This window comes from Anas acuta, chromosome 22 (genome assembly GCF_963932015.1).
Source record: "Anas acuta chromosome 22, bAnaAcu1.1, whole genome shotgun sequence".
Lineage (NCBI taxonomy): Eukaryota > Metazoa > Chordata > Aves > Anseriformes > Anatidae > Anas > Anas acuta.
Genome location: NC_089000.1, coordinates 4,360,196 through 4,381,211, shown reverse-complemented (window position 1 = coordinate 4,381,211; position 21,016 = coordinate 4,360,196). Strand labels below are relative to the sequence as shown.

The window sequence follows — 21,016 nt, the reverse complement described above, 5'->3', positions numbered from 1 at the left end:
CCATCCCGCGTGCTCTGGGTGACCCTGCTCGGTGCGGAGGTTGGACCGGATGATCTCCAGAGCTCCCTTCCAACCCCAACCGTTCCGTGATTCTGCGGATCTGTGACATTTCGGGACTCATTTAGGCACTGGGAGCTCCTCAGGCACTTGCTGAGAGGGCGGCCTCAGCCACTGGGCGGGCCGGGAGTGCCGTCGTGAGGCGCCGCCCGCCGCCATCTCATGCGCGCCGCCGCCCGGCCTCCGCTGCTCAGCGCCCGCCCAGCCGGATCCTGAGGCGGCGACACCGGCACCGGGACCGGCAGCGGCATGGCGGGCACCCCTCAGGAGAACACCCTGCTGCACCTCTTCGCCGGGGGGTGAGTGCAGGGCACCGGGAGGCTGCTGCCTTCAGGGCCATGCCGGGCTGGGAAGGGCCCCCGGGCGCTGACGGCCCCCCGAGGGAGGCGGCAGCCGTGGGGGGGGCTGGAGCGGGGTCGCCCGGCCGGCGGTTAATTAATTAATAAAAAGGCGTAATTTGGGCCGGGGCTGCCCTCATGGCCCGCTCTGCTGTGGTGGGTGGGGGCTGGGAGCCGAAGGGTGGTTGTGTGCGGTGTGGGGGTGGCTGCAGGGCGTTAATGAGCTCTGTTAATGAGCTCCGGGGGTGGCCACAGAGCTCATGGCTCGGTGGTTGTGGGTCCGTGGGGTTGTACCGACGAGGAAGTATTAAAAAAAAAAAGGAGAGAAGGTCCTGGTACTGGTAGTGGCCTGCTGGGCCCTTCAGGCTCTCTCAAGGAGTTGTCAGCTGCTTGGTTTTGTCGTGTGAGGCTTAAAACAAACAAGCGAAAATGAAAACCAACCCGTGTAAAATAAGGTACCACGTGTGTCTTCATTGCAGAGCAGTACGATCATTTTATGGCGTAAAGTAAATAAATAAACAGTCATTTAATACACAGCTCGTAATTGCTGTTCCATGTACTTCTGTCCTTATGCAAATTCCTTTTTTTTCCCCAGTTATTTAGACTAGCTCAGTGGTGGGGTACTCTGTGGTGCCTGCCAGCTGACAACAGTTAGGAAGCCCCCATGAAAGCAATTGTTGGGTTTAATCTGTTTAATAGTACACCACAGTTCCTTCTGTTGCTAAAGTTCAGTCTCCTCTGATGTGCATGGGGCAGTAAATTCATTAAATACAAATACTAAAACCATTTCTTTTTAAGTTTTAAGGAGATGTGGCCCTTCTGCTGGCTCAGCTGTTATGTATGGTTGTAAATATTCTCTCCCCCTGTTTCTTTTTCCCCCCTCTTTGTATTAGACCAGCGCCTGGAGGCTGTGGCAGCAATGGGAGCTGGATTTACACATGCAACTAGTTTGGGTAGTAACAATGCCTCTCCAGGGCTCTAGGTGTCCTCACAGAACTCCTTGCACAATAAATAAATAGGAATTTTAGACTCACTGGTGTTTTAATCCAGCAATGGATGTTCAGCATCTTCCTTAGTCATTTAGTGTACCCTCCACCTTCTCCAAGGATCCTAATAAACAGTTTATGCAGTATACCTAGAAAGGCATTAGGTCCAAGCTGGTTTTGATGGAGCATGGAAGGAAAGAATGGAAACACAACAGAGCACGTCCTCCTGACCTGTCTGTTATAATAAGACTGATCCATTTTTAAAGCAGTGATGAAAATATAGCGTGGAGGAGAGGGATGGCCTTGTAGGGTATGTGGGCCTTTGAAAAATAGCTTCTTATTTAAAGTGGCACCAAAAAGTGCACTATCACTTATCTGGCTGTGATGTTACAGAAAGGAAAATGAGACAGCAAATTTAGCTTGTGCACCAGCTTATGCTGAAGTGTTTGCCCTATACAACCAAGGGTATGTGTGTATAATGTGTTACCTTCCCACCTGCCATCCCAAAAGAGATTTATTTCAGGGTGGTTCCCTGTTCAAGGCCCTGAACTGGTGTATTCTGTATGTGTCTGCTAATGCCATTACCTCTGCTTTTCAAGTAAGAAATGCAGACTTCTGGGGCTCACTGGGTGGAACAAGAAACTGAATGTCAGTCTCAAACTGCCACGCAAGGTATCCAGTTTTGGAAGTTTAGAATTATTACTGTGTTTACCTTCAGGCAATAGTCTCTGAGTAATTGGTCTTTCCAATACCTTTGCATTTGCAGTTTTTGTTAGAATCCTATTAAACCTTAATAAATGGATTGTATTGTGATGCAGAATTCCTGCACAACAAGGACCGTGGATAAAATTACCTTCTCCAGCAGAACGTGTTGGAAGCTCTGAATGCTTTATAAGTTGTGTAAGGTGCTAAGCTTTGTTCCATTGTAAAATATTTTCTGCAGATGAAGCTCATTCACTTAAAATAATTTTGTTAGAGCTTTATTATTGGTATTACATTAGCCTTCTGTGAAGGTGAGTACGGGGCGGTGCGTCAGGTGCTGAGGAGATGTAATACAACACCCTAATGTCTGCACGGAAAAGCAGGCCGGCTTACTTACAGGCAGACACAGTCCTTGGCTTCCTCTTATTTCTGTTCCTTCCTTTTAGGGCTTACAGTAATAACAGCAAACCAAAAGGTCTTGGGATGTTGATGGGAAAATGTCTCTGAGGGCAGGAAAGATTTCAGCAGCAACGAGCAGAATGATGCTTAAATTGCACAACAGATGTAAGCATGTTTACAAGTCCGGGTTCTTCCTTCCCTGGTGAAGTCAGTGGAGTTCTTGCTTGTTTTTGTTCGGGGACAAAGCTTGGCTCAGGCTGCAGCAGAGGTGACTCCATGTTGTCTCTCCAGCTGCAATAATTCTGTTTACTACAGGGATTCTAGCAGGTGATATTTAGAGGCTGCAGAGCTTTTCACAGAACTGGCAGAATACCTGAAAAAGCTAAGAACAAACTTACCTTGATTTCATAGAAGCACTGTGTGATGTCTGTCCTTGAGCAGTTTTATTCAAGCTGGGGAAGCTGTGCTCTGTGAATATAACCATGTTTGTGACTTTCTCTGTCTTGGTGTTGAGGCCTGCATCTGTAACTCCCTTGCTGCTCTGAAAGCAACCTGAGATGCCAAAGCTTTCGTAAGCTCCTGGAAAGGAGCTGGAAGACACTTTGGCAAGACCGGTAATAGGAAGCTGCCTTAAAGACATTGACACCTGTCTTCATATGCATACACGGATTGTCTCAGCTGCACCAAGGGGTGTTTAATGCATGAGGTCACCGAGATTCTTGTTTAAAGCGTTGGGGTTGACCTCAGTTTGCCAGAGGGTAAAGCACAAATAACAGAACTAACATAAAGCTGCTCCCCAGAGTAGTAATCACATGAGTTGTGGGTACGGGGCCACATACAGCTCCCACAGATGTTGATTGTTATGCAATGTGCTAATGCTAACGAACCATTTGGGAGATATTGTTTCCATATGTAAAATGTACAGAAGCAGTCTTCACCCAAAGGACATCTGTTGTGCTGCGTGTGGTCCAGGGCAGAGACTTTATGAAGAGATTCATTCTTTTCCAGTCCTCTATCTAGTTTAGGTTTTCATGTGCTTTATATAATTGGCTAACAGTGCATCAGCCTGAGGAACGCAGGAAGTGCTTGCAAGAATATTCACACCTGATGACAGCCTTGTTAGCTGGAAATACACTGAATGCTTAATATCTCAAAACTGGGGCATGAAGAACAGTCTGTATTGCTTTGAAGCTGACTTTCCTATGGCTTCTGAGAATGCAGGAGCTTGTTTTGCTTCCAGTCTTGATGATGCAATACTGAAATATCAAAGATGCAACCTGCTCTGCTGTTTGTGCTGTGCATTTCATGCTAGACCATGTGGCACGTTGGAGAAAAACAAAATGAAATTCCTATCACAAGTGCAATCTCGGGGAAAACTTGTGTAACACTTGCTGTGAATATGCTGCTCACCTTGAGATCTCCTTGATCTGCCTTCACAGACACGATCCTCTGTCAACAACCAGGAAAGCAGATGCAGTGTTAGTGCAGTGAAGTGTTAAGCACCGGTCGTGCCACTGAATTCACTGGGACAGTGTCCTGCGTCCACCAGAGGGGTCCAGACAGTAGCACCAGATGATTTTCAAGCTGTGTTTTGAGGTTTGAAGCCGTATGTGGTGCAATCCACAAAGCGTGAGCTGAATTGTGGCTGTCAACCTGGTTCTTAAGGTAGCCCGTTAAATATAGCTGCCACACAGTTTGCGCTAATTCTCCTCTTGTGTTTCAGTTGACTCCTGGCCACCAAAAATTAGCTGCTCCGTATGTTGAGAGCAGTGGCCAGAGGAGGAGGTGCTCCCCGATGCTGTCAGCCTGAGTTGGGAGTTACGACTCCCCTAACCAGGCAATCAGCTTTCCTTGCAACCTTGGTGAAGTCTGTGCTTCCCTGCTGAAGGATCACTGCAGGTTTGGATGCTTTTTAATTTTCAAATCTTTAACACTGAGCATTATGTCCGGTTATTCATATTAGGAGTATTGCTCAGTGATTAAATTTAGGACAGATGAAATAAGCCCTGCTCTTAATTAAGATCCTTGGCATCATCTGTATCGATTGTGCTAGTGGGCGCCGGGAGTTGATTTCATATGCAAGTCAGTGATATATTGGGGGTGGGCCTTGTAAAAATAGAAAGCTGGCAGCGAGAGAAGTCGTAATTGGATTTTGAGATTAACGTCCTTGGCATGGTTTTTAAACAGAATGTTTTCTGTTTATGGAAGCAAATAATTTTTTTTCTGCAGGTCTTAATGTATAGCACAGGATATATCTCCGTAAACACTCAACTCTTGGCCTGAGGATATGTACCGCACTTTCCTTAATTTCTTTGTTTGGACATGACAAAGCAGAGAATCGCATTCTCCTGCTCCAGTGGCAATATATGCCTGGCAATCCCGTAGCCAGAGGAGGTATTTGTAGCCTGAAGGACAAACACTATTTTTCTGGCAGCATGCGACAGGCCAGGGCTGATGAATTGCTGGGTGTCGCGCACTGGAGAGGGCTGTGTGCCTGTGCTGCATGCAGAGCAGAGCTGGGAACCTCTTGTTCAGTGCTTGCCATGTGACTGAGAAGAGTGTACCATGGTGTTTTCTTCCCGAGGAGGTTTCTCCCTTCCACTAACGACATTTTTAGGCATTGCTTAGCTTTTTGCTAAACGCTGGTGCAGTGAGCACTGCATATCATCTCCAGATCTGTAGTTACGCACTGGTGTATCGTTAAAAACCTCAGCCTAAACGGGATGAAGACTTGGAGGTATTGCCTCAATTGCACCTTTAGATCCTCCCAAATCACATTTACCTCGCTGCATATTTATAGTTGAATCTGCCAGGGTCGAGGGCTGTTTATGTAGCTGGGGAAGGCTGGTTGGTGTTTTTCCTTTCTTCCCAGATGAAGGCATTTGGAACACCCTAGGAGTACAAAGTGTTTCTTTTAGGCACAGCATGTTATTTTCAGCCATCTTTCCAGGGAATAGAGCAACACCAGGATGTGATGCAAAAAAAATTCCATGTGGAGGAAAATCAGCTCATCTGTACAAGATGTCTAATGCATCAAAGTCCTGACTTGAACTATATGCTGTATTTATATTTGGGATATAATGTGTGCACGCTATTGACATTCTGAGAATTGCTCTATTGGGTAATGCTTTTTTCTTAAATGTCGCTGACAACATTAACTCTGAGCTGTTAAAGCTCATGATGCAGATACTAATTCATTGTGTTGAGTATCGGAGGATTACATATACATTCCCAGAAGTACTTAAATATTAAAGGCTGTATAAATTAACTGGATCATCAAACTTAAAGGATGGAAGGCAAGGAGCAGGCCAGGAAGGCGAGACAGCTGATGAAGGAGGGAACAGTCAGAGAGGCTGAAGAATTGTATGGCAAGATGTCACCCTAGACTGGGAAACTGGTAGTTCAGAAACAGGACGTGGAATTTTTGTTCTGAATTTATCAGGTGTCACTGTGAAGGTATTGTTTTAGTGTTCATAAATGTGAAATAATTGAGGATGGAAAACAGTAGGGCATCATTGGTAGATGAACTGAGAATGAAAGAAATCAAATTGTTTTCATCGAGCTCCCTCAGATTTGCCTTTTTTTGAGGACGTTGATTACTGGGGTGATAATTATAATGTTTGCATCTGTGTGGGATGTATGCCGTAGGGATGGTGGCAGTGTGGATCTGCAAGAGGTGTTCTCAAAGCACTTCCCGCTCCAAGTTCAAACTATGGGAACAGGAAAAGTTTTGCAGGAGAAACTGCTCGTGGCCCTTCTGTTTCCCCCAAGATCTAGGTTATAGCACGTGAGCAACATGAGATGCATCTAACAAAACAGGGAAGGACAAGCTGAAGCCATGTCCTCCAGAGTGGTATTGACAGGCCAAAAGGCTCGTGTCCAAGCCCTGGTTCAGTACACAAAATAATCAGCGACCTGATAAGGTCTCTGTGAACACTGCCATTCTTGATCCAAGTGACACCACCTCAGCTGCTCTGTAGCTCATCCCATAAACAACTTTGTGTCTGTATTCATCAATCAAAGCTTAAGTGATTTAACAGGATGAAGGCAAATCTCTTCCTTACACTGTCTTTCGCTCTGAATGTATGGATTGTCCCTAGTTCCAGCCAAGTTTTCCCCTTTCATCAGAGAAGAGGAAGAAGCAAGAACTTAAAGGAAAAACTCACTGAAGTGTTGCTGTTAAATGAGATTGTCAGGCTTCGTGACAACAGTTTCTTCTGTTGTATGTTTGTGTCTGAGAAGCACAGCATTTAGAATCCAGAGCCTTCAGGGTTTGGCAAAGAGCTGTTACATTTTGCTGTAAGACACTATTTCAGCAAGCAAAATAAGTGGCAGCAGATAAAGCATTTCTAAACTAGATGTATCTGCAGCTGGAATTTCTCTGCCAGTCTTTCAATGCCGTTTTCCTTGTGTTTAAAAATGATTCTTCTGATGAAATAGTTCATGCAGAGAAAATACACGCCAGTACCTACATTCTTGTCATTTTGTAGTTCTCTGTTCCTAAACATTTTCATGTAAAGTTCTTATGACTCTAGCAAGTAATGCTTTTTTATGTGCAAGTTAAAGGATGGGATTTTTCTCTTCTTCTTCTTCTCATGGGAAAGCTCCTTAAATTGCAGTTTGACATTAACATCAAAGAAAGTTAAGTTATTGACTCATGCTGTTTTCTAAGGAAAGTCTAAACACAGGTTTTTGAAGGAATAACATACTTTGAAACTTGGGTAAATAAAGAAAATATTTCTTTGTCAATATGATCGGTTGTAGTAAATGCCCTTGGAAAAACCTGAACTCCTGAGTTGTCTTCCTAAATGCCAGCTTGTTAGATTAATAAAACTTAGAGCGCTTTTTAGCCATCCTCAGAATTGTTTTTAGTTGTGAAGTTTGACAGAAGGGACGTTCAAAAACAAAAGAGGAACAGAGGTGGAGAGAGAAATGGTTTGACAAGTCATTTTCAAGATGATGGATGGAAACAGGGTCTTGTGCACTCTGTGTGGTTGGCCCAGTAGGCATTTTCTGAGCCACGCTGACTACACGAAGATGAGAGCGGGGGCTTTTGGAGCAAGGGAACAGGTGGCTCCAGCATTGCTCCTCGGGCTTTTGTGGCAGAACATGAAGCACAACGTGTTGTTTTCATGCAGTGAACCACCAACACTTTGATTCATCCAGTTTGCTAACACTGGGAACTTTTTTGCTCCCCTGTATGGCAATGGCAGCAAACAGCAATGATACCCAGGACTGGTTTGATTTCAAGAAGATCTTTGTAGCTCTTTTGTTGCACCAGTGATAAAAGTCATGGCTGCTTTTCCATCATTGTGCTGGAACATTCAGCTATCACCAGATCTCAATAATAACAAACTGGTGTGTGATCAGTGCCGGCAACCTTAGCCTCCCTTTTTGGGCAAGGTGTAACAGGAGAGGTTTTGGAACTTGCATAATGTCATGTAGAACACATGGTTTGTTGAAACTCTAAGGTAAAGAGCAGTTAGCCCTGGGTAAGTAAAAGCTCTGTGCTGGAAATTCTCAGGACTGTTTCAAATTTGATTATTTTCTATTATGTCTCAAAACTGATTTTTTACAGTAGGTCTCTATGTCTGGAGTGTGAATTAGGAGAGTTTGTAACAGCAGGTTGCTGCTGGCTGGAAGCTTGGTTTTCAGTTCTGGTATTACCCAATTATAGGGAGAAGACATGCCTTAAAGAATGAGGGAGAAAAAGCCCTAGAACAGGAAAAACAAACGGAGTGAGACAGTGATAAGGGCTAGGTGACAAGTTGCAAGTGTCACTAGCGGACAAGCCAAGTTAAATGTCCTTATTAAAACCATAATTTCCATTCTTTCTGCCCCCTGCTGAGTGTTTTCAAATGAGGTTGGTTGTTAGATACATCTAATGTAAGGGGTCGTTAGAGGATAGGATCTTTTTTTTATATATATAAGTAAATATATATATAATTGTATGTTTATTATGTTATATCCAATAATGTCTGCATGTACATACGTGTGTATATGTATTATTTCAGTGTTTGTGTCATCAGACTTTGGGATTTCTGTTCATCTTTAGTAGCCTAAAGAGCAGCAACCCCATTATTATGTTTTTCCACCCTCTCTCTCATCCTTGCAGCTTCCTCTATCCCCCCCAAAAAAAGTTGATATCCATTGTTTTAAAAAGACCTAATTTACAGTCATTTTTCTCTTTGCTAGTTCTGTAGGCAGCCGTTTTGATCATAAATACTAAATGGTGAAGGGTTATATTGCTGTGTTTTCAGCCTACAGTGTCCTAATCCCCAGTTGCTTGTTTTTATCTGCAAGATTCCTGCTTTCCATAGGAAAAATCCATCCAAGGCTATGTCTGTGTAAGGAGCACAGCCTCTGAAACATGGGTGCCTCTGAAGTTTTTACAGGCAGAATTCCAAGTCCTGACAGACTCCGGGACCAGCAGATGGTCATGGATTGTTGTTGGGGTTGGGTATTGTCTTCGTGTTTCACCCCTCCAACCTCATCGCTACATGGGATCATCATTAGTCATCAGAAGTGTTTCTCAACCTTCTCTCCCCTCCTCCAGGGCTTGGGAGCTGTCTCCCTTTCCCTGGTGGAAGAACTGCCCTACTTCTTGATAACTTGTCCACAGCATGGAGCAAGTGAAGTCGAGTTTTTATATTTTTTTATATTTATACTCAGTGCTCTTGTGGCTCAGTCTATCTGTGCAGCCATGTTTTACTGACTCTGTCTTCTGTTTAAATTTGTGTTTTACAGATGTGGAGGAACAGTTGGTGCCATCTTTACTTGTCCCTTAGAAGTAATAAAGACACGGCTCCAATCTTCAAAGCTAGCCTTCCGGGCTGTCTACTACCCGCAAGTCCAGCTGGGGACCATCAGTGGTGAAGGAATGGTTAGGCCAACGTCTGTATCACCTGGGCTCTTCAGTGTTCTCAAGTGAGTACTCACCTGTGGTCCTTTGATGTTAATTAACACCAGAGATCTGAGTTTCGATTCCTCAGTGCAAAAAGGCAACGCAGATTTTGCTTCAGATTTGCACTGGAAGGATGCAGATCAGTTGGGCTTCTGCATTCAGCAGTCGAAAGATAAATTATTCTTTTAAAAACACAGATAAGTTTCCTGAGTATTCCATTAAGCTTCCACGGAAATTTGCTGCTAGCACTCAAAAGCTTTCCAAAGCAAATTGATTTGAGTAAGTGTCTGGAAGCATTATTTTTAAGTTGTCTCTTCAGATTGGAGCTTTTTGGTAGTTATTAAGTTGTAAGGATCAATACATAGGACATGCCACAAACTTTTGGTACTGTTTAGCTTGCAAGAACTATCATAGAAAATATTCTGGATGAAAGGTTTACTTATTTATTATTATTTTGAACAACAGAGAGTATAGTCTTTGTGTTTTATGGGGAATTGTCATGTTTATTATCTCCTTGGAGCAGTGGAACAGGTAATCCTTACTAGCTGGGGCCAGTTCTTGGTACAATGAAGGACTGAATTTGAGTCGTGTACTCCTTGTCTTTCTTTCCTGGAGCCATTCCCAGTTTGCTTTGTGTGGCTGGTGAGAGATCCTTGTTTCTATTACTACCCAAGCTATTTACCTGTTTGATGGAGGGAAGTTTTAATTCAGCCTTTTCCTGTCACGAACTCTCTTGGAAGCTTCATTTAGAAGTGAGAGCCTGTGGCCTTTTCTGCTCCTTAATGGAGCAGAGCTGTAATGATGTTTCTGATTCTCTGCACTTAGTGATTCATGCCAGCCCCTGATCCATCTTTGAAGCCTGCCCTGCTTTTAGCATCCATTTGAACCAGGTGACCTCCAGAATTCTGTGATCCCATATATTTTAAGCTGTGCTTGTCTGCTCTGTCGTGTGGGTGATCTGTAACTGAAACTTACAGGAGTGAGGGAAGGGCACTTTTTGCAGAAGTCTTGCCAAAATACACTTAGAGCTTTGCAAGCTCTTATCTTTTCCTCAACTGTATCTGTCTTAATGAGATCTCTTCTGTTTATTATTAGTATGTTGCTTCAGCTAATTATTATTGTGCATCAATCCTGTCGACACCTGTATTATTTAGTCACTTTTCTTGGTTCAGATTGCAGCAGCTGATGCTCTAGCTGTTCCCTTTTCAGATGTATATTCATAAAGAAGATGAAACGTGAAATCGTGTCTCTTATAACTGCTGACTAATTTTACCAGCAATTCTGAAGGACAAATCTCTACTATTATATTTCCTATCAAAGCACAGTAAAGTTCTGGTTCAGACCTCACGCAAATGCATTGAGGCACGCCACATTTGGATCACTGGGCACACAACGGGGTAATGCAGAGGAGGTCCTGCTTAGATCAGGTAGTAGAAATGCCAAAGAAAATAGCTAACTTGACTAGCAAAACAAGTTGAATGATTTATGTAAGGCCAACACACTTGGCAGGTTGCCTGTGGAGAAGCTGCACGGTTATATAACAGTACAGTGCTAACTCAAATTCTCTGCAGAACGAGATGGCTGGAGTCATTCTGGGACTTGAGTTTCTGTGTTGTAAACACTGCTTCTGTCCCATGCCAAACACTTTGTATATTCAGAGGTGAATCTAGAGCAATCCGTGACTGAAAATGTGAAGCAGTGCCAATTGCCTTCGATTTTCATCTATTTTTTTCCCTTTGTACTTTTTTTTCTCCTTGCAGCATTGCACTTGAGAGAGCTCTGACTCAATGAAGTGGTAACTTAAAGGCACGAGGTTCTCAGTTTATTTCCTCTTCCCATCTTTCTCTGAGATCCTCCTTTTAGGGAGTTAAAAAAGGGGTTAAAATTGAGTCAACCGTTTAATATATTTATTAAGCTCATTAAATTTGGTGACTATGATCCTGAGTTCATTTTACTTAGGAATTGCTCAGCTGCATGTATCACCAAGCTTTTCACCTATTTACCCCAGAGGATTAAGAAGTGAGAGCAAAATAATCGTGCTCCCTGTCATTCCCTTGGTGGCAGTATCCATGAAGTACAGGTAATGCAATTGATTGTGATCTTTGTGATAAAACACAAGTGCATGAAAGAAGAGGAGGAAGTTAGGTCTCTCTTACTCTTCCACCCCTTTCTCAATCCTGGTCATGCGTGCATGAGCAAATTGGATGTGAATTGAATTTTCTGTTTTAGGAAAGCCATATGGCTAAAGAAGCAGCCCTTTAGAGCCATACATATAAAATCTGTCTGTGAGTTAAAGGTGTTGAGTATGAAGGCCCCTTAACTGCTGTAAATAGAACGAAAGTAGGTACTCAGGAGGGCAAGTTAAGCCTGCTGCTGAATAGAAAGCACTCCAGAAGGACAGGCTGTTTTTGTCTAATCCGTTTAAGATTCTGATGAGTCACCCCAGCTGGAAGCTGCAGTCGTGACTGTTAAGTGACAAAGAACAAGTAGTTGGTGGATCTGTATCCTTGGAGACACTCAGCCCTGGAGTTTACACAGAAAGTTCAACTTCACTGCAGAAAAAGCATTTCAGAAGCTCCTATATCTTCTTCTGTCTAATGAGCTTGTTTTTGGACCCTGTGGCGAACGTTCCCAACAGTGCTAATGACCTAGAAAGCAAACTCTGAAAAATGGGCATTTCAAACAGGTGCACGTGAACTACACCTGGGACCTGGTGTTATCTGGATTTTATTGCACGGTTTTCCCATAAGACTTTAAAGTGGAGAGCTGCCATCTAGCAGGTTGTGCACTGACATCCCGATGGTGACTAGACCGTACCTGGCTGTCACTGGTGAACACTTGGCGGTGTTTCCTAGTGCTTGGCTGTCAGGTTATTCCTTGTGAATATGTCTCCTGGTAATAGTGCAAAGATTTCTGTAAGGTTAGCTCTTTTTTCAATGAGGCACCTGAGCAAGGTATTGTACAGAACTTGACAGCTGCTGGGGAAATGGCTGAAAATGGCTTTGGAAACCCAGACTGGAGCAATTCCAGAATTGCAGGAAAACATCATTTGGTTGTTTTCCTGCTTTAGACCTGGCCATGAAATCCAGTGGCAGTGGTGCACAGGAGTACCTCTGTGCTTGGTGTTTCCTTTGGAAGGATGCCGAATGCCCTCAAAACCAGAACAGTTACCCTGAGACATAGCTTGTGATACGGTGCTGCATTCAGCTTTCACTCTGGGGAAAAAAATCATGGCTAACTAATTGTGAAAGGGAAGAGGGCTCCTTTTTCTTTTTTCCCCATGTCTCTATACAGGCAACAAACTCCTGAACTGCTTAAATTGCTTGGATACAGAAAACGCCAAAAGTATTCCATGTTCATCAGAGTCAACTAGCATTGGATTCTCCGTGAAACTATTTAATTCAGTTCCTGACAACTTTTCAAAGAATGGAAATTGTAAGCTACTGTCATACAACACACATTGGCCTGTAGCACGCTGAAGTTTTACAGCACAGTGGCTTTTATCCAGTAGTCTATAATTCTAATTTTCAAGTCTGTTGTGTAGCTTGAGAGCTAACAGGTTCACAGCTAATACTTATTTCTTTAGCACAGTTCTTTTGACCACCTGCCAGAACAAGAAATTTAACTTTTAACCCAAATACTACCCATTTTTTCCCTTGTTTGTTTTTATTTTAAGGTCAATTCTGGAAAAAGAAGGACCAAGGTCGCTCTTCCGAGGTCTGGGTCCAAACTTGGTTGGAGTTGCACCATCAAGGTAAATAGTTAAACTATTGCTAAAAGACACGTTGAAGGCACCGACCCGAATGTTGTAGTTTGTTTATGATTGAGAAGAATAGGTCAGAAAATTATCCCATCTGTAAACTTAGATTTTGAAGAGTATCAGATGTGCATATGCCAACAAATAATTTTAAAATTTGCTTTATACTTGTATGACACTGTCTTTCAGTTACATGTTTCAATCACTAAATATATTCAGAACTTGCTTCTCATCAATATTCATATCCTCTTCTCAAAAGTAATGAAATTATGAAAGTCAGTACCTGTCCTTTTATAAATGAAACCTGGATCTGACAGATTTGTCATATTTTACTGGCTTCTGTAAACTTTTATGTGTGTATCTTAGCTGCTTCTTTTGATCTGTGCTTTCTGTTATCAGTAGAACTTAATTTATGATGCTACCCTCAAAAACAAAAAGTGGGGAGCAGGGGATATTTTAGCCTAGTACTAAAGGAGAATTTAAATTTAAGGTGTAGTTTAAATAAGTCACTTAAGTGGCTTTTGCAATGACTTTATGCTTTAGAAAACAGGGGAATGTACTGTAGAAATATCTTCAGGGTTAATGTTAATCTCTCTAGTAAGGCCTACCACTTCCCTGGGAACATATAAGTGTTTCCCAGAAACAGACTAGGAGCTAGATGCAAGGTGAAACAGGAATACCTGTCTGGTCCTTGACTGCCTAAATTCTTCTCAAATGAAAAACTGCAGCTGAGGGTCAGGGGAATGGACTTGCAAAGCTGCCACATAACCCCAAAGGTCTCCCCACTCTTTTCTAAACAGTAACAACAAAACTACCTATAATGGTTGTATTTGGAAGCCTTGCAGGCACCTAATGTTTGCTTTCCACACATACCAATGACAACCTCTTGGCAGGGCTGAAGATTTTGTGCCTAGCTAATATTAAAGCATCGGCTGTTGCAGATCTTGCTGTGAGTTTTTATTTTTTGCGTGCATTATGTAGGGATTTGAGGTGGGTAAAACTGTTTTTCATTTCAGCCCAGGGTTAAGTGTTTCAAGAATGAACTGCTGCTAAGGCAGCTGTAGCTCTGACCCCATTTAGCATAGGCTCAGAGTGGGGATGTGACTTTCCCGAGGTTACAAAGTGTATTTAATGCCAGTGCCGATGTTAGGATCCAATCCAACTTGCTTTATCTGCACGACCACGTTGCCTCCCATCTCAGACTTGGTATGAAAGTAAAATATTTCTGCTTTGTGGCCGTCAAGTCAGGTAGTGGCATTGTATTGTAAGGAGAAAAAACATCTGCAGACTTGCAGATGGAAGCAGTCGTATGGAGGCCCCTTTGGAGAAGGAGTCTTGTTTTTCCGAAGGGGGTAAAATAGTAACAAGTCTGACTTGATGTCATGAGTATCACATTGATTTTCTTCTGTTATTTTCCACAGAGCTGTCTATTTTGCATGCTACTCCAAAGCCAAAGAGCAATTTAATGGCATTTTTGTACCCAACAGCAATATTGTGCACATCTGTTCTGCAGGTTCTGCAGGTAAGTGTAATTCATCTTCCGTATGGTCTGCCACAATACACCAATGTCCAGCCTCTCAGCAGTAGCAGGAATGTCTGCATTGGCATCTGCGTGGCTCTGAGATGCGACTTAATTCTTTAAAGCGTTTATTGCAGGTTGTTATTGCTTCAAGATGTGTTCTGCCCCTCTCAGTAGCTAGAAAGTGAGTAGAAAGAATCGTAAGGCAGGGACTGGACTTTCAGTCTGTACAGGACCTGGGCAAATAAACCAGTCTTGACTGAGGGCTGTGGATAATTGTGATTGATATGTGAACGAATTCAGAGGCAATATGTGGATCATTCTGAAACATACATGTGGTTTGTGCTTGTATATGCCAGAAAACATTAGAATCTATTACTAGGTGTAGAAGGATATACTTTCTAGGAAATACATCCAGCACTGATCTCCATAAAAGGGCGAGATCAGGAGACGTGACCAAGTTCATGAAACAGAGGTATGTAAAAGGCACTCCTAATGAGCCAAAGTTCAGAGACTATTTAAAAATAAAATCTGTGAGGCTGGAAACATCCCGTTCTCTGGAAAACAAACAGACGAGTACTTGGCAAGCTTGCTACGGAGACTGTTAAGGAACACACTCTCTGAAGAGCTTAAATTGGTGTTTCACAATGTTACTGAAAAGGTAAATACGCTCTTCTCTAGCATCTGGTTCTAACAGCCACATGTTGGTGCAAACTAAAGAGTTTATAGCAAAGGTATTGCATGTGCTTGTTATGTAATGTTGTTGTAGGAAGCCTTAGCACCTTTTCAAAAAGTCATCCTCTCATATGCGAGGAGGCAGAGAAAAGGCATGTAGGACTTCACAGAAGAGCCTAATAAATAGGTAGACGGATCTATATGTATGGTTTGTGTGTATCAGTCAACTGGCAGTCATCTGCTTTGTAACTTGTGCTGCCTGTGACGCTTACATCCAGCAAGGCTCAGAAACTGAACACTGCCTGAAGTAATAAGGCACTTTAAAAGCGTATTGGTGCAGCTGGAAATCCTTTTGCTTTGGCCTTCACAGATTTTTGTGCCAAGAGACAATACAGTGATGCTCGGCTGGCACAGCGCTTTCCATAGGTTTCATAGTACCCCTGTGAATGAGTCAGAGCGGCGTTATTTATTTCTCCTGTCTGTGAACTTCTATGCTTTGTCCACATTCAGTGTTGAGGGAGGTTTTAAGAAATCGCTGAAGCGGATGGAAACTGATGTAGCCACATGCTTGGCTGTCTTCTTAATTAAAGATTTTTTCGAAAAGGGCTTCTTGAAACCATGAAACAAGTATTACAGCTACAGAACAGTGAATAGCAGCATGATCTGATCCTTGTCTTTGAAGGACAGTGACTCTTTCAGTGTTACTGGAAATATTCTACAATCAGCTTTTGGAGGAAGCCAAAGGCAGTCCTCATGGAGTTTGATCCCAGGAGTTTGCCACCTCCTAACTTACGGTATTTGCAGAGAAACCATGTTACTGTTCAACACTTTAAAATGTTTCTAGATTTTTCTTTAGTAAGTGGAGGTAAATGTTTTTCTAACTGAAATGTTGTAGTAATTTCTCTAAACAGTTTAAAAAAACAAAAACAAACACAACAAAACAAGTTAACAGACATCAACAAACCTTTGATACTGTTTTAGCCAAATTGTTTTGGTTTGTTGTATTTTTCCTCGTAGGATGGGAAAATATTTTGTTGTCAGAAAAACATGACAAACAGAGGCATAGTTGAGCGGAAGAGCCCCGCTAGTTCAAGCATCGGTCACCAGAGGGATCATTAAACATCTTTCCCAAACTAACCCCATAGTTATGGGTGGATTTCATTAATGAGATGGCTCAATGGCACCACCTAGAGCCTTGGGAAAAGCAAAAGACTAATACGCGTGTGTGTTCCCCACAGGTTTTCCTTTTATGTATTATTCAAAACCCAGTTGGTAAGCTGGTAAGCTATCTTGCCTACAGTGGTCTTTAGGAATGTGAAGTTCACATTAGGACAGGTATAAAAAGGAAGGAACCCATATGAAATTCCAAGGCCATTGGATGATACCTTCTGAAGTTGAATACAGATAGTTCTCTGGCAAGAGCCACGTTGTAAGCTACACACTTACATGTCTTTTGAAACCTCTGGAGCTGTGACACTAGAACTGTGTCACTGTGCTATGTATATGGTTCCTATTTGCATGAACAATGGCAGTACACTGGCCTGGATTCAGCTGTACTTTTTCCTCTCCCTTTTTCAGCCTTTGTTACAAATTCCCTGATGAATCCTATATGGATGGTGAAAACCAGAATGCAACTGGAACGGAAGTAAGTGACAGAGATGGGATACTGCTAGGTGGCTAAGGGAGCCTCTGGAAAACTTAAAAATATAAAATGTTTTTATTGATGGTCTTTTAAACTTTGATAGAACTTGATCTTTCTTTCCCCTGACTCCCACCTTTCAAGCTGCCATCCTTTTGCCTGGTCAGGCTGAAGGTTAAGGTTTTGGTGTTATTTAATTTTGATATACAGTTACTACTGAGAGGAATCATAGAATATCCTGAGTTGGAAGGGACCCTTAAGAATCATCAAGTCCAACTCGTGGAAGTTGCTTCCAGTGCTGAGTTAGATTCAGGTTTTGGGTCCGCTGTAAACGTTGAGCAAATTTGGGCATAGCATTAATTTGCCCTCAGATCCCTGCTTACACAGTCTTCTGTACTTCAGGGGTTGATGTTGAGCCTAAATACGTCAAGGACTGAAGTGCTTTGATATGGAAATAATAGAGGCCATGGAAAGGTCAGAGGAGCCTGTATGGGAAGCCAAACACGAGGTTGCAGTCTGTGTCCCACTTGGCAGCATCACCTGTGCCAGCCCCAGATCATACAGATGTGTGTGTTACTGCAACAAACCAAGGTTACTGGTACACAGCTAGGTAGCTGTGAGCAGAAAGGGTGAAGGTTTTTAAAGTTTAATGAAGCAGGATTAGTTTAGTTTCATAAAACATTCTAGAGGCGGTAAGAATCTGTTGCAGTGGTTTAATGTTCCCTTGCTTCTTTCAGCATTGTATTACTGTTAAGTGTACCTCCTGAGGGCAGAGAGGGAATTTGACAGTGATATCTTTTAGCTGAGCAATTCACAGTCACTGGTGGATATTGAAGCAATGAGGGACTCTACTTATGACTCCTTAGAATGGAAATTCTTTCCTGCAAGGATGGGTTAGGTGAGATAAGAAAGATCCTTAAGCACAGCACAACTTATAAATAATTTATAAGCCTTAATTCTGGCGCTTCACAGGGTGGCACCTTTGAACTGCATGCTGCCTCTTGAAAATGAAAGATCTCTTCTCATGTGGGAGACCTCTGTCTTTTGGTCTGCTGAAGATGGCTTTAAATGGAATTACTACCTTAATACAAAGCAGTGTGTTCTCAATGTTTGTTGTGTCTTAAAGCATTGGCTTGAACTGTCGCAGACTGGATAGGACTGGAGCTGTAGGAATGATTACAAGTCTGTATTAGTCAATTAGCAAAGCCAAGTGTGCACTCCTAGCATGATAATCCTGCTCTGTGCAGCTTTCCTAGAAGAATTTTTGTGGTAAAACTTAGTAGAGAACCATTTCTATAGTTAGGGGAACTACTGGAAACCATGAGGCTGTGGGGTTTTTGTTTTTGTTTAATCTTATTTCTCATTCTAGGCTCATTATATTCTCTGTTTTGTTTGTTTTTTAGAGTGAGGGGTTCAAAACCAATGAATGCACTGCAGTGTGCTAGATACGTTTACCAGACAGAAGGTATCCGTGGCTTTTACAGAGGCCTGACTGCCTCCTATGCTGGGATTTCTGAGACCATTATCTGCTTTGCTATTTATGAAAGTTTAAAAAAGCACTTAAAGGAAGTCCAGCTGCCCTCTTCTTCTACTAATGGGACCGAAAGGAACTCCACAAACTTCTTTGGACTGATGTTTGCTGCTGCTGTTTCCAAGGGCTGTGCTTCTTGTATTGCTTATCCACATGGTATGTTAACTTTTCCATTTATGACTGCAGAGGAACAGCTGTTGCTTCTAATCCAAGGCAAATGTTGGGTTTTAGGGTTGTAAAATTCTTGGCTGTTTGAATGGCCAAATGCATGTTACTGCAGCATGTGTGTATGCATTGGCATTTCCAGTTCTGGCCCCACTATTGCTAGTTAGCTACGTGGTTTTCTGGTCGTCTGGTTATTTTAATTCACACATGAGGCAATAAGAACTCAGAAAAAGGATGCATGCATGCAAACCAAGTGTGCGAAATGCTTGTGGGGTGAACAGAGGTATTTTTGGATAAATGTGAATGTTGTCATGGTTATATACAAAGAGCAGTATTGGCTATGTGGGTGGGCATCAATAAAGCCTTTAGGTTGAATAATCTAAATGCAGCTTGAATAAGCACCTAATCCATATATTCCACATGGAGGGGAAGTCATCTTTAACTTTCCTCCTTGCCTGAAGGGCAGTCTGGAAGTAATGGCTAGCAGGCAATGGATGCAGGAAGGATTTAATGTCCATGGGCATTGCATATTCTTTCTTGGTCTTAGCATGTTTCTTAATGGAATGGTTTAAGTCTTGTTAACTTTGGGCTCTCTTTCTCTTTTCTACAGAGGTCATACGGACACGGCTGCGAGAAGAAGGCACTAAATACAAGACTTTCATTCAGACAGCACGTCTAGTAGCACGTGAGGAAGGCTATCTTGCCTTCTATAGAGGACTCTTTGCCCAGCTCATCCGACAGATACCAAACACAGCCATTGTGTTGTCGACCTATGAGTTAATTGTGTACCTGTTAGAAGACCGCGCAAAGTAGCAGAGCCAAGACTACTGTTACAGACTGTAGACCAATTTCTTCATTGAACAAATAGTCCTTTATGACTGCTGCAGGTGGCAGTGCTGGTGGAAGAGCTACGAGTCTGTGATCACCTGCTGGATATTTTCCTTTTGGATTCATGCTTTCTGAAAGGTCTTGAGTCATTAACGTTAATAGTTAATTATAACTTTTTTTTTTAACTTAATGATAATTAAACAGCTACTAAATTAAATTACACTATTTAATTTATGTTTGTCCTTTTCCTTAAGCACAGCCATTGTGGTCAAGGAATGTACCTCGTACCATCAAGTGATCTCTTGGACTGATGTTCATTAAAACTGTATTAAAACTGAAGAACTGGTTTGAAAGTTGGTCTTCCTACCACTAATGCCATGTCACTTTTTAGCACTAAAATAACCTAATGCCCAAGTAGCTTGGAGATGTCTTCTGTTTTATTCATGGTGCATTATTTGTTGCTGTGTGAGCATTCTGGAGTGTTCAGGTGTCACACCAGCATCTCAGAAAAGCCACTTACAGTGGCAGTGTTGCTGGAATAAGATTGTGGGAGGCTCTTTAGTAAAATGTAATTATTGACAGTACTGGGTGCACCTGAGTGCTAGTGTGTGTAAACTCTGTCCCGACTGACAGCTTTTAGACCTTGCTTTTGTGAAGGATAGAAGAGCGTAAGGGCAGTCGGTGTTTGTGGGCTGCTGACCTGCAGAGATTCCATGAGATGTGCTAACTTGGTCGTGTGTCCTGACATAAGCCTTTCGCTACTGCGAGGCTTTTTTGTGTTGAATTTTCCTTATAATTCAATGCAAGGGGTCTGGAGAGTGGAAGAGGAGATAGGTCCCAGACACTATAGACTATGAATGCAGCTCTGGATTCTGCTTTATAACACGATGCTCAGGAACAAGTCCCTCTTTGTTTGATGTCTTTGTAGAGCAGTGCTTCTGGTGGTTATCTCACAGACGTGTCAGTGGATTTAACACTAAAAAATAGAGCCTGTATAAATATTTTCTTTGTGATTACTTGATTTCTTACTGAAGGAAATAAGAAGGATCTGCTAGTCTAGCGCAGCTGTTGGAACAGTGCTCACGTTTCATATAAAAGTTCTGCCTTCCCCATCAAAGACACATTATCAAAGGGGTATTCTTCAGCAGTAGTCACGATAGAGTTCTTACATTTCAGTTATAAATCAAGTATCCTGCATAATTTATATAATTAGTCCTTTCATAAGCATTAAAATGTACTTTTAATTTCAGTAATTTCTTTACCACTTGCACTGCAGAAATACTGTTTACATATACGTAAACATGTATTACATAAAATACTGTTTTCATGTAATTCCAGGCAGAGCAGGATAACATATTTTAGAACTTAAATATAATATATTTTTAGAACTTAAATGGGTAGATCTGTGCTTTGCTTTGGCTATCTTATGCTCTTCTATTCACTGGTGTCATTTGCTTTGACAGCTGAGGCAAACACTCCAGCATTTGAGCCCAGCTTCAGTCTTCCCTGCTGGCGA

General features: G+C 42.3%; 1 protein-coding gene across 1 annotated transcript; it reads left to right on the top strand.

The window, feature by feature from the left end:
- On the top strand, positions 1-19,842 carry SLC25A33 (solute carrier family 25 member 33). The gene is made up of 7 exons (XM_068658597.1): positions 1-356; positions 9,230-9,409; positions 13,063-13,140; positions 14,565-14,665; positions 16,916-16,982; positions 18,380-18,663; positions 19,283-19,842. Exons 1-7 carry the CDS (start codon positions 307-309, stop codon positions 19,483-19,485), a joined length of 963 nt encoding a protein of 320 aa, XP_068514698.1. The 5' UTR covers positions 1-306; the 3' UTR covers positions 19,486-19,842.
- The last annotated feature ends 1,174 nt before the right edge of the window (positions 19,843-21,016 follow it).

Coding starts and splice junctions, on each gene's coding strand:
- SLC25A33 (XM_068658597.1), top strand. CDS start 307: ATGGCGGGCACCCCTCAGGAGAACACCCTGCTGCACCTCTTCGCCGGG. Junction 357..9,229: donor CTGCACCTCTTCGCCGGGGG/GTGAGTGCAGGG, acceptor TGTGTTTTACAG/ATGTGGAGGAACAGTTGGTG. Junction 18,664..19,282: donor TTGTATTGCTTATCCACATG/GTATGTTAACTT, acceptor TCTTTTCTACAG/AGGTCATACGGACACGGCTG.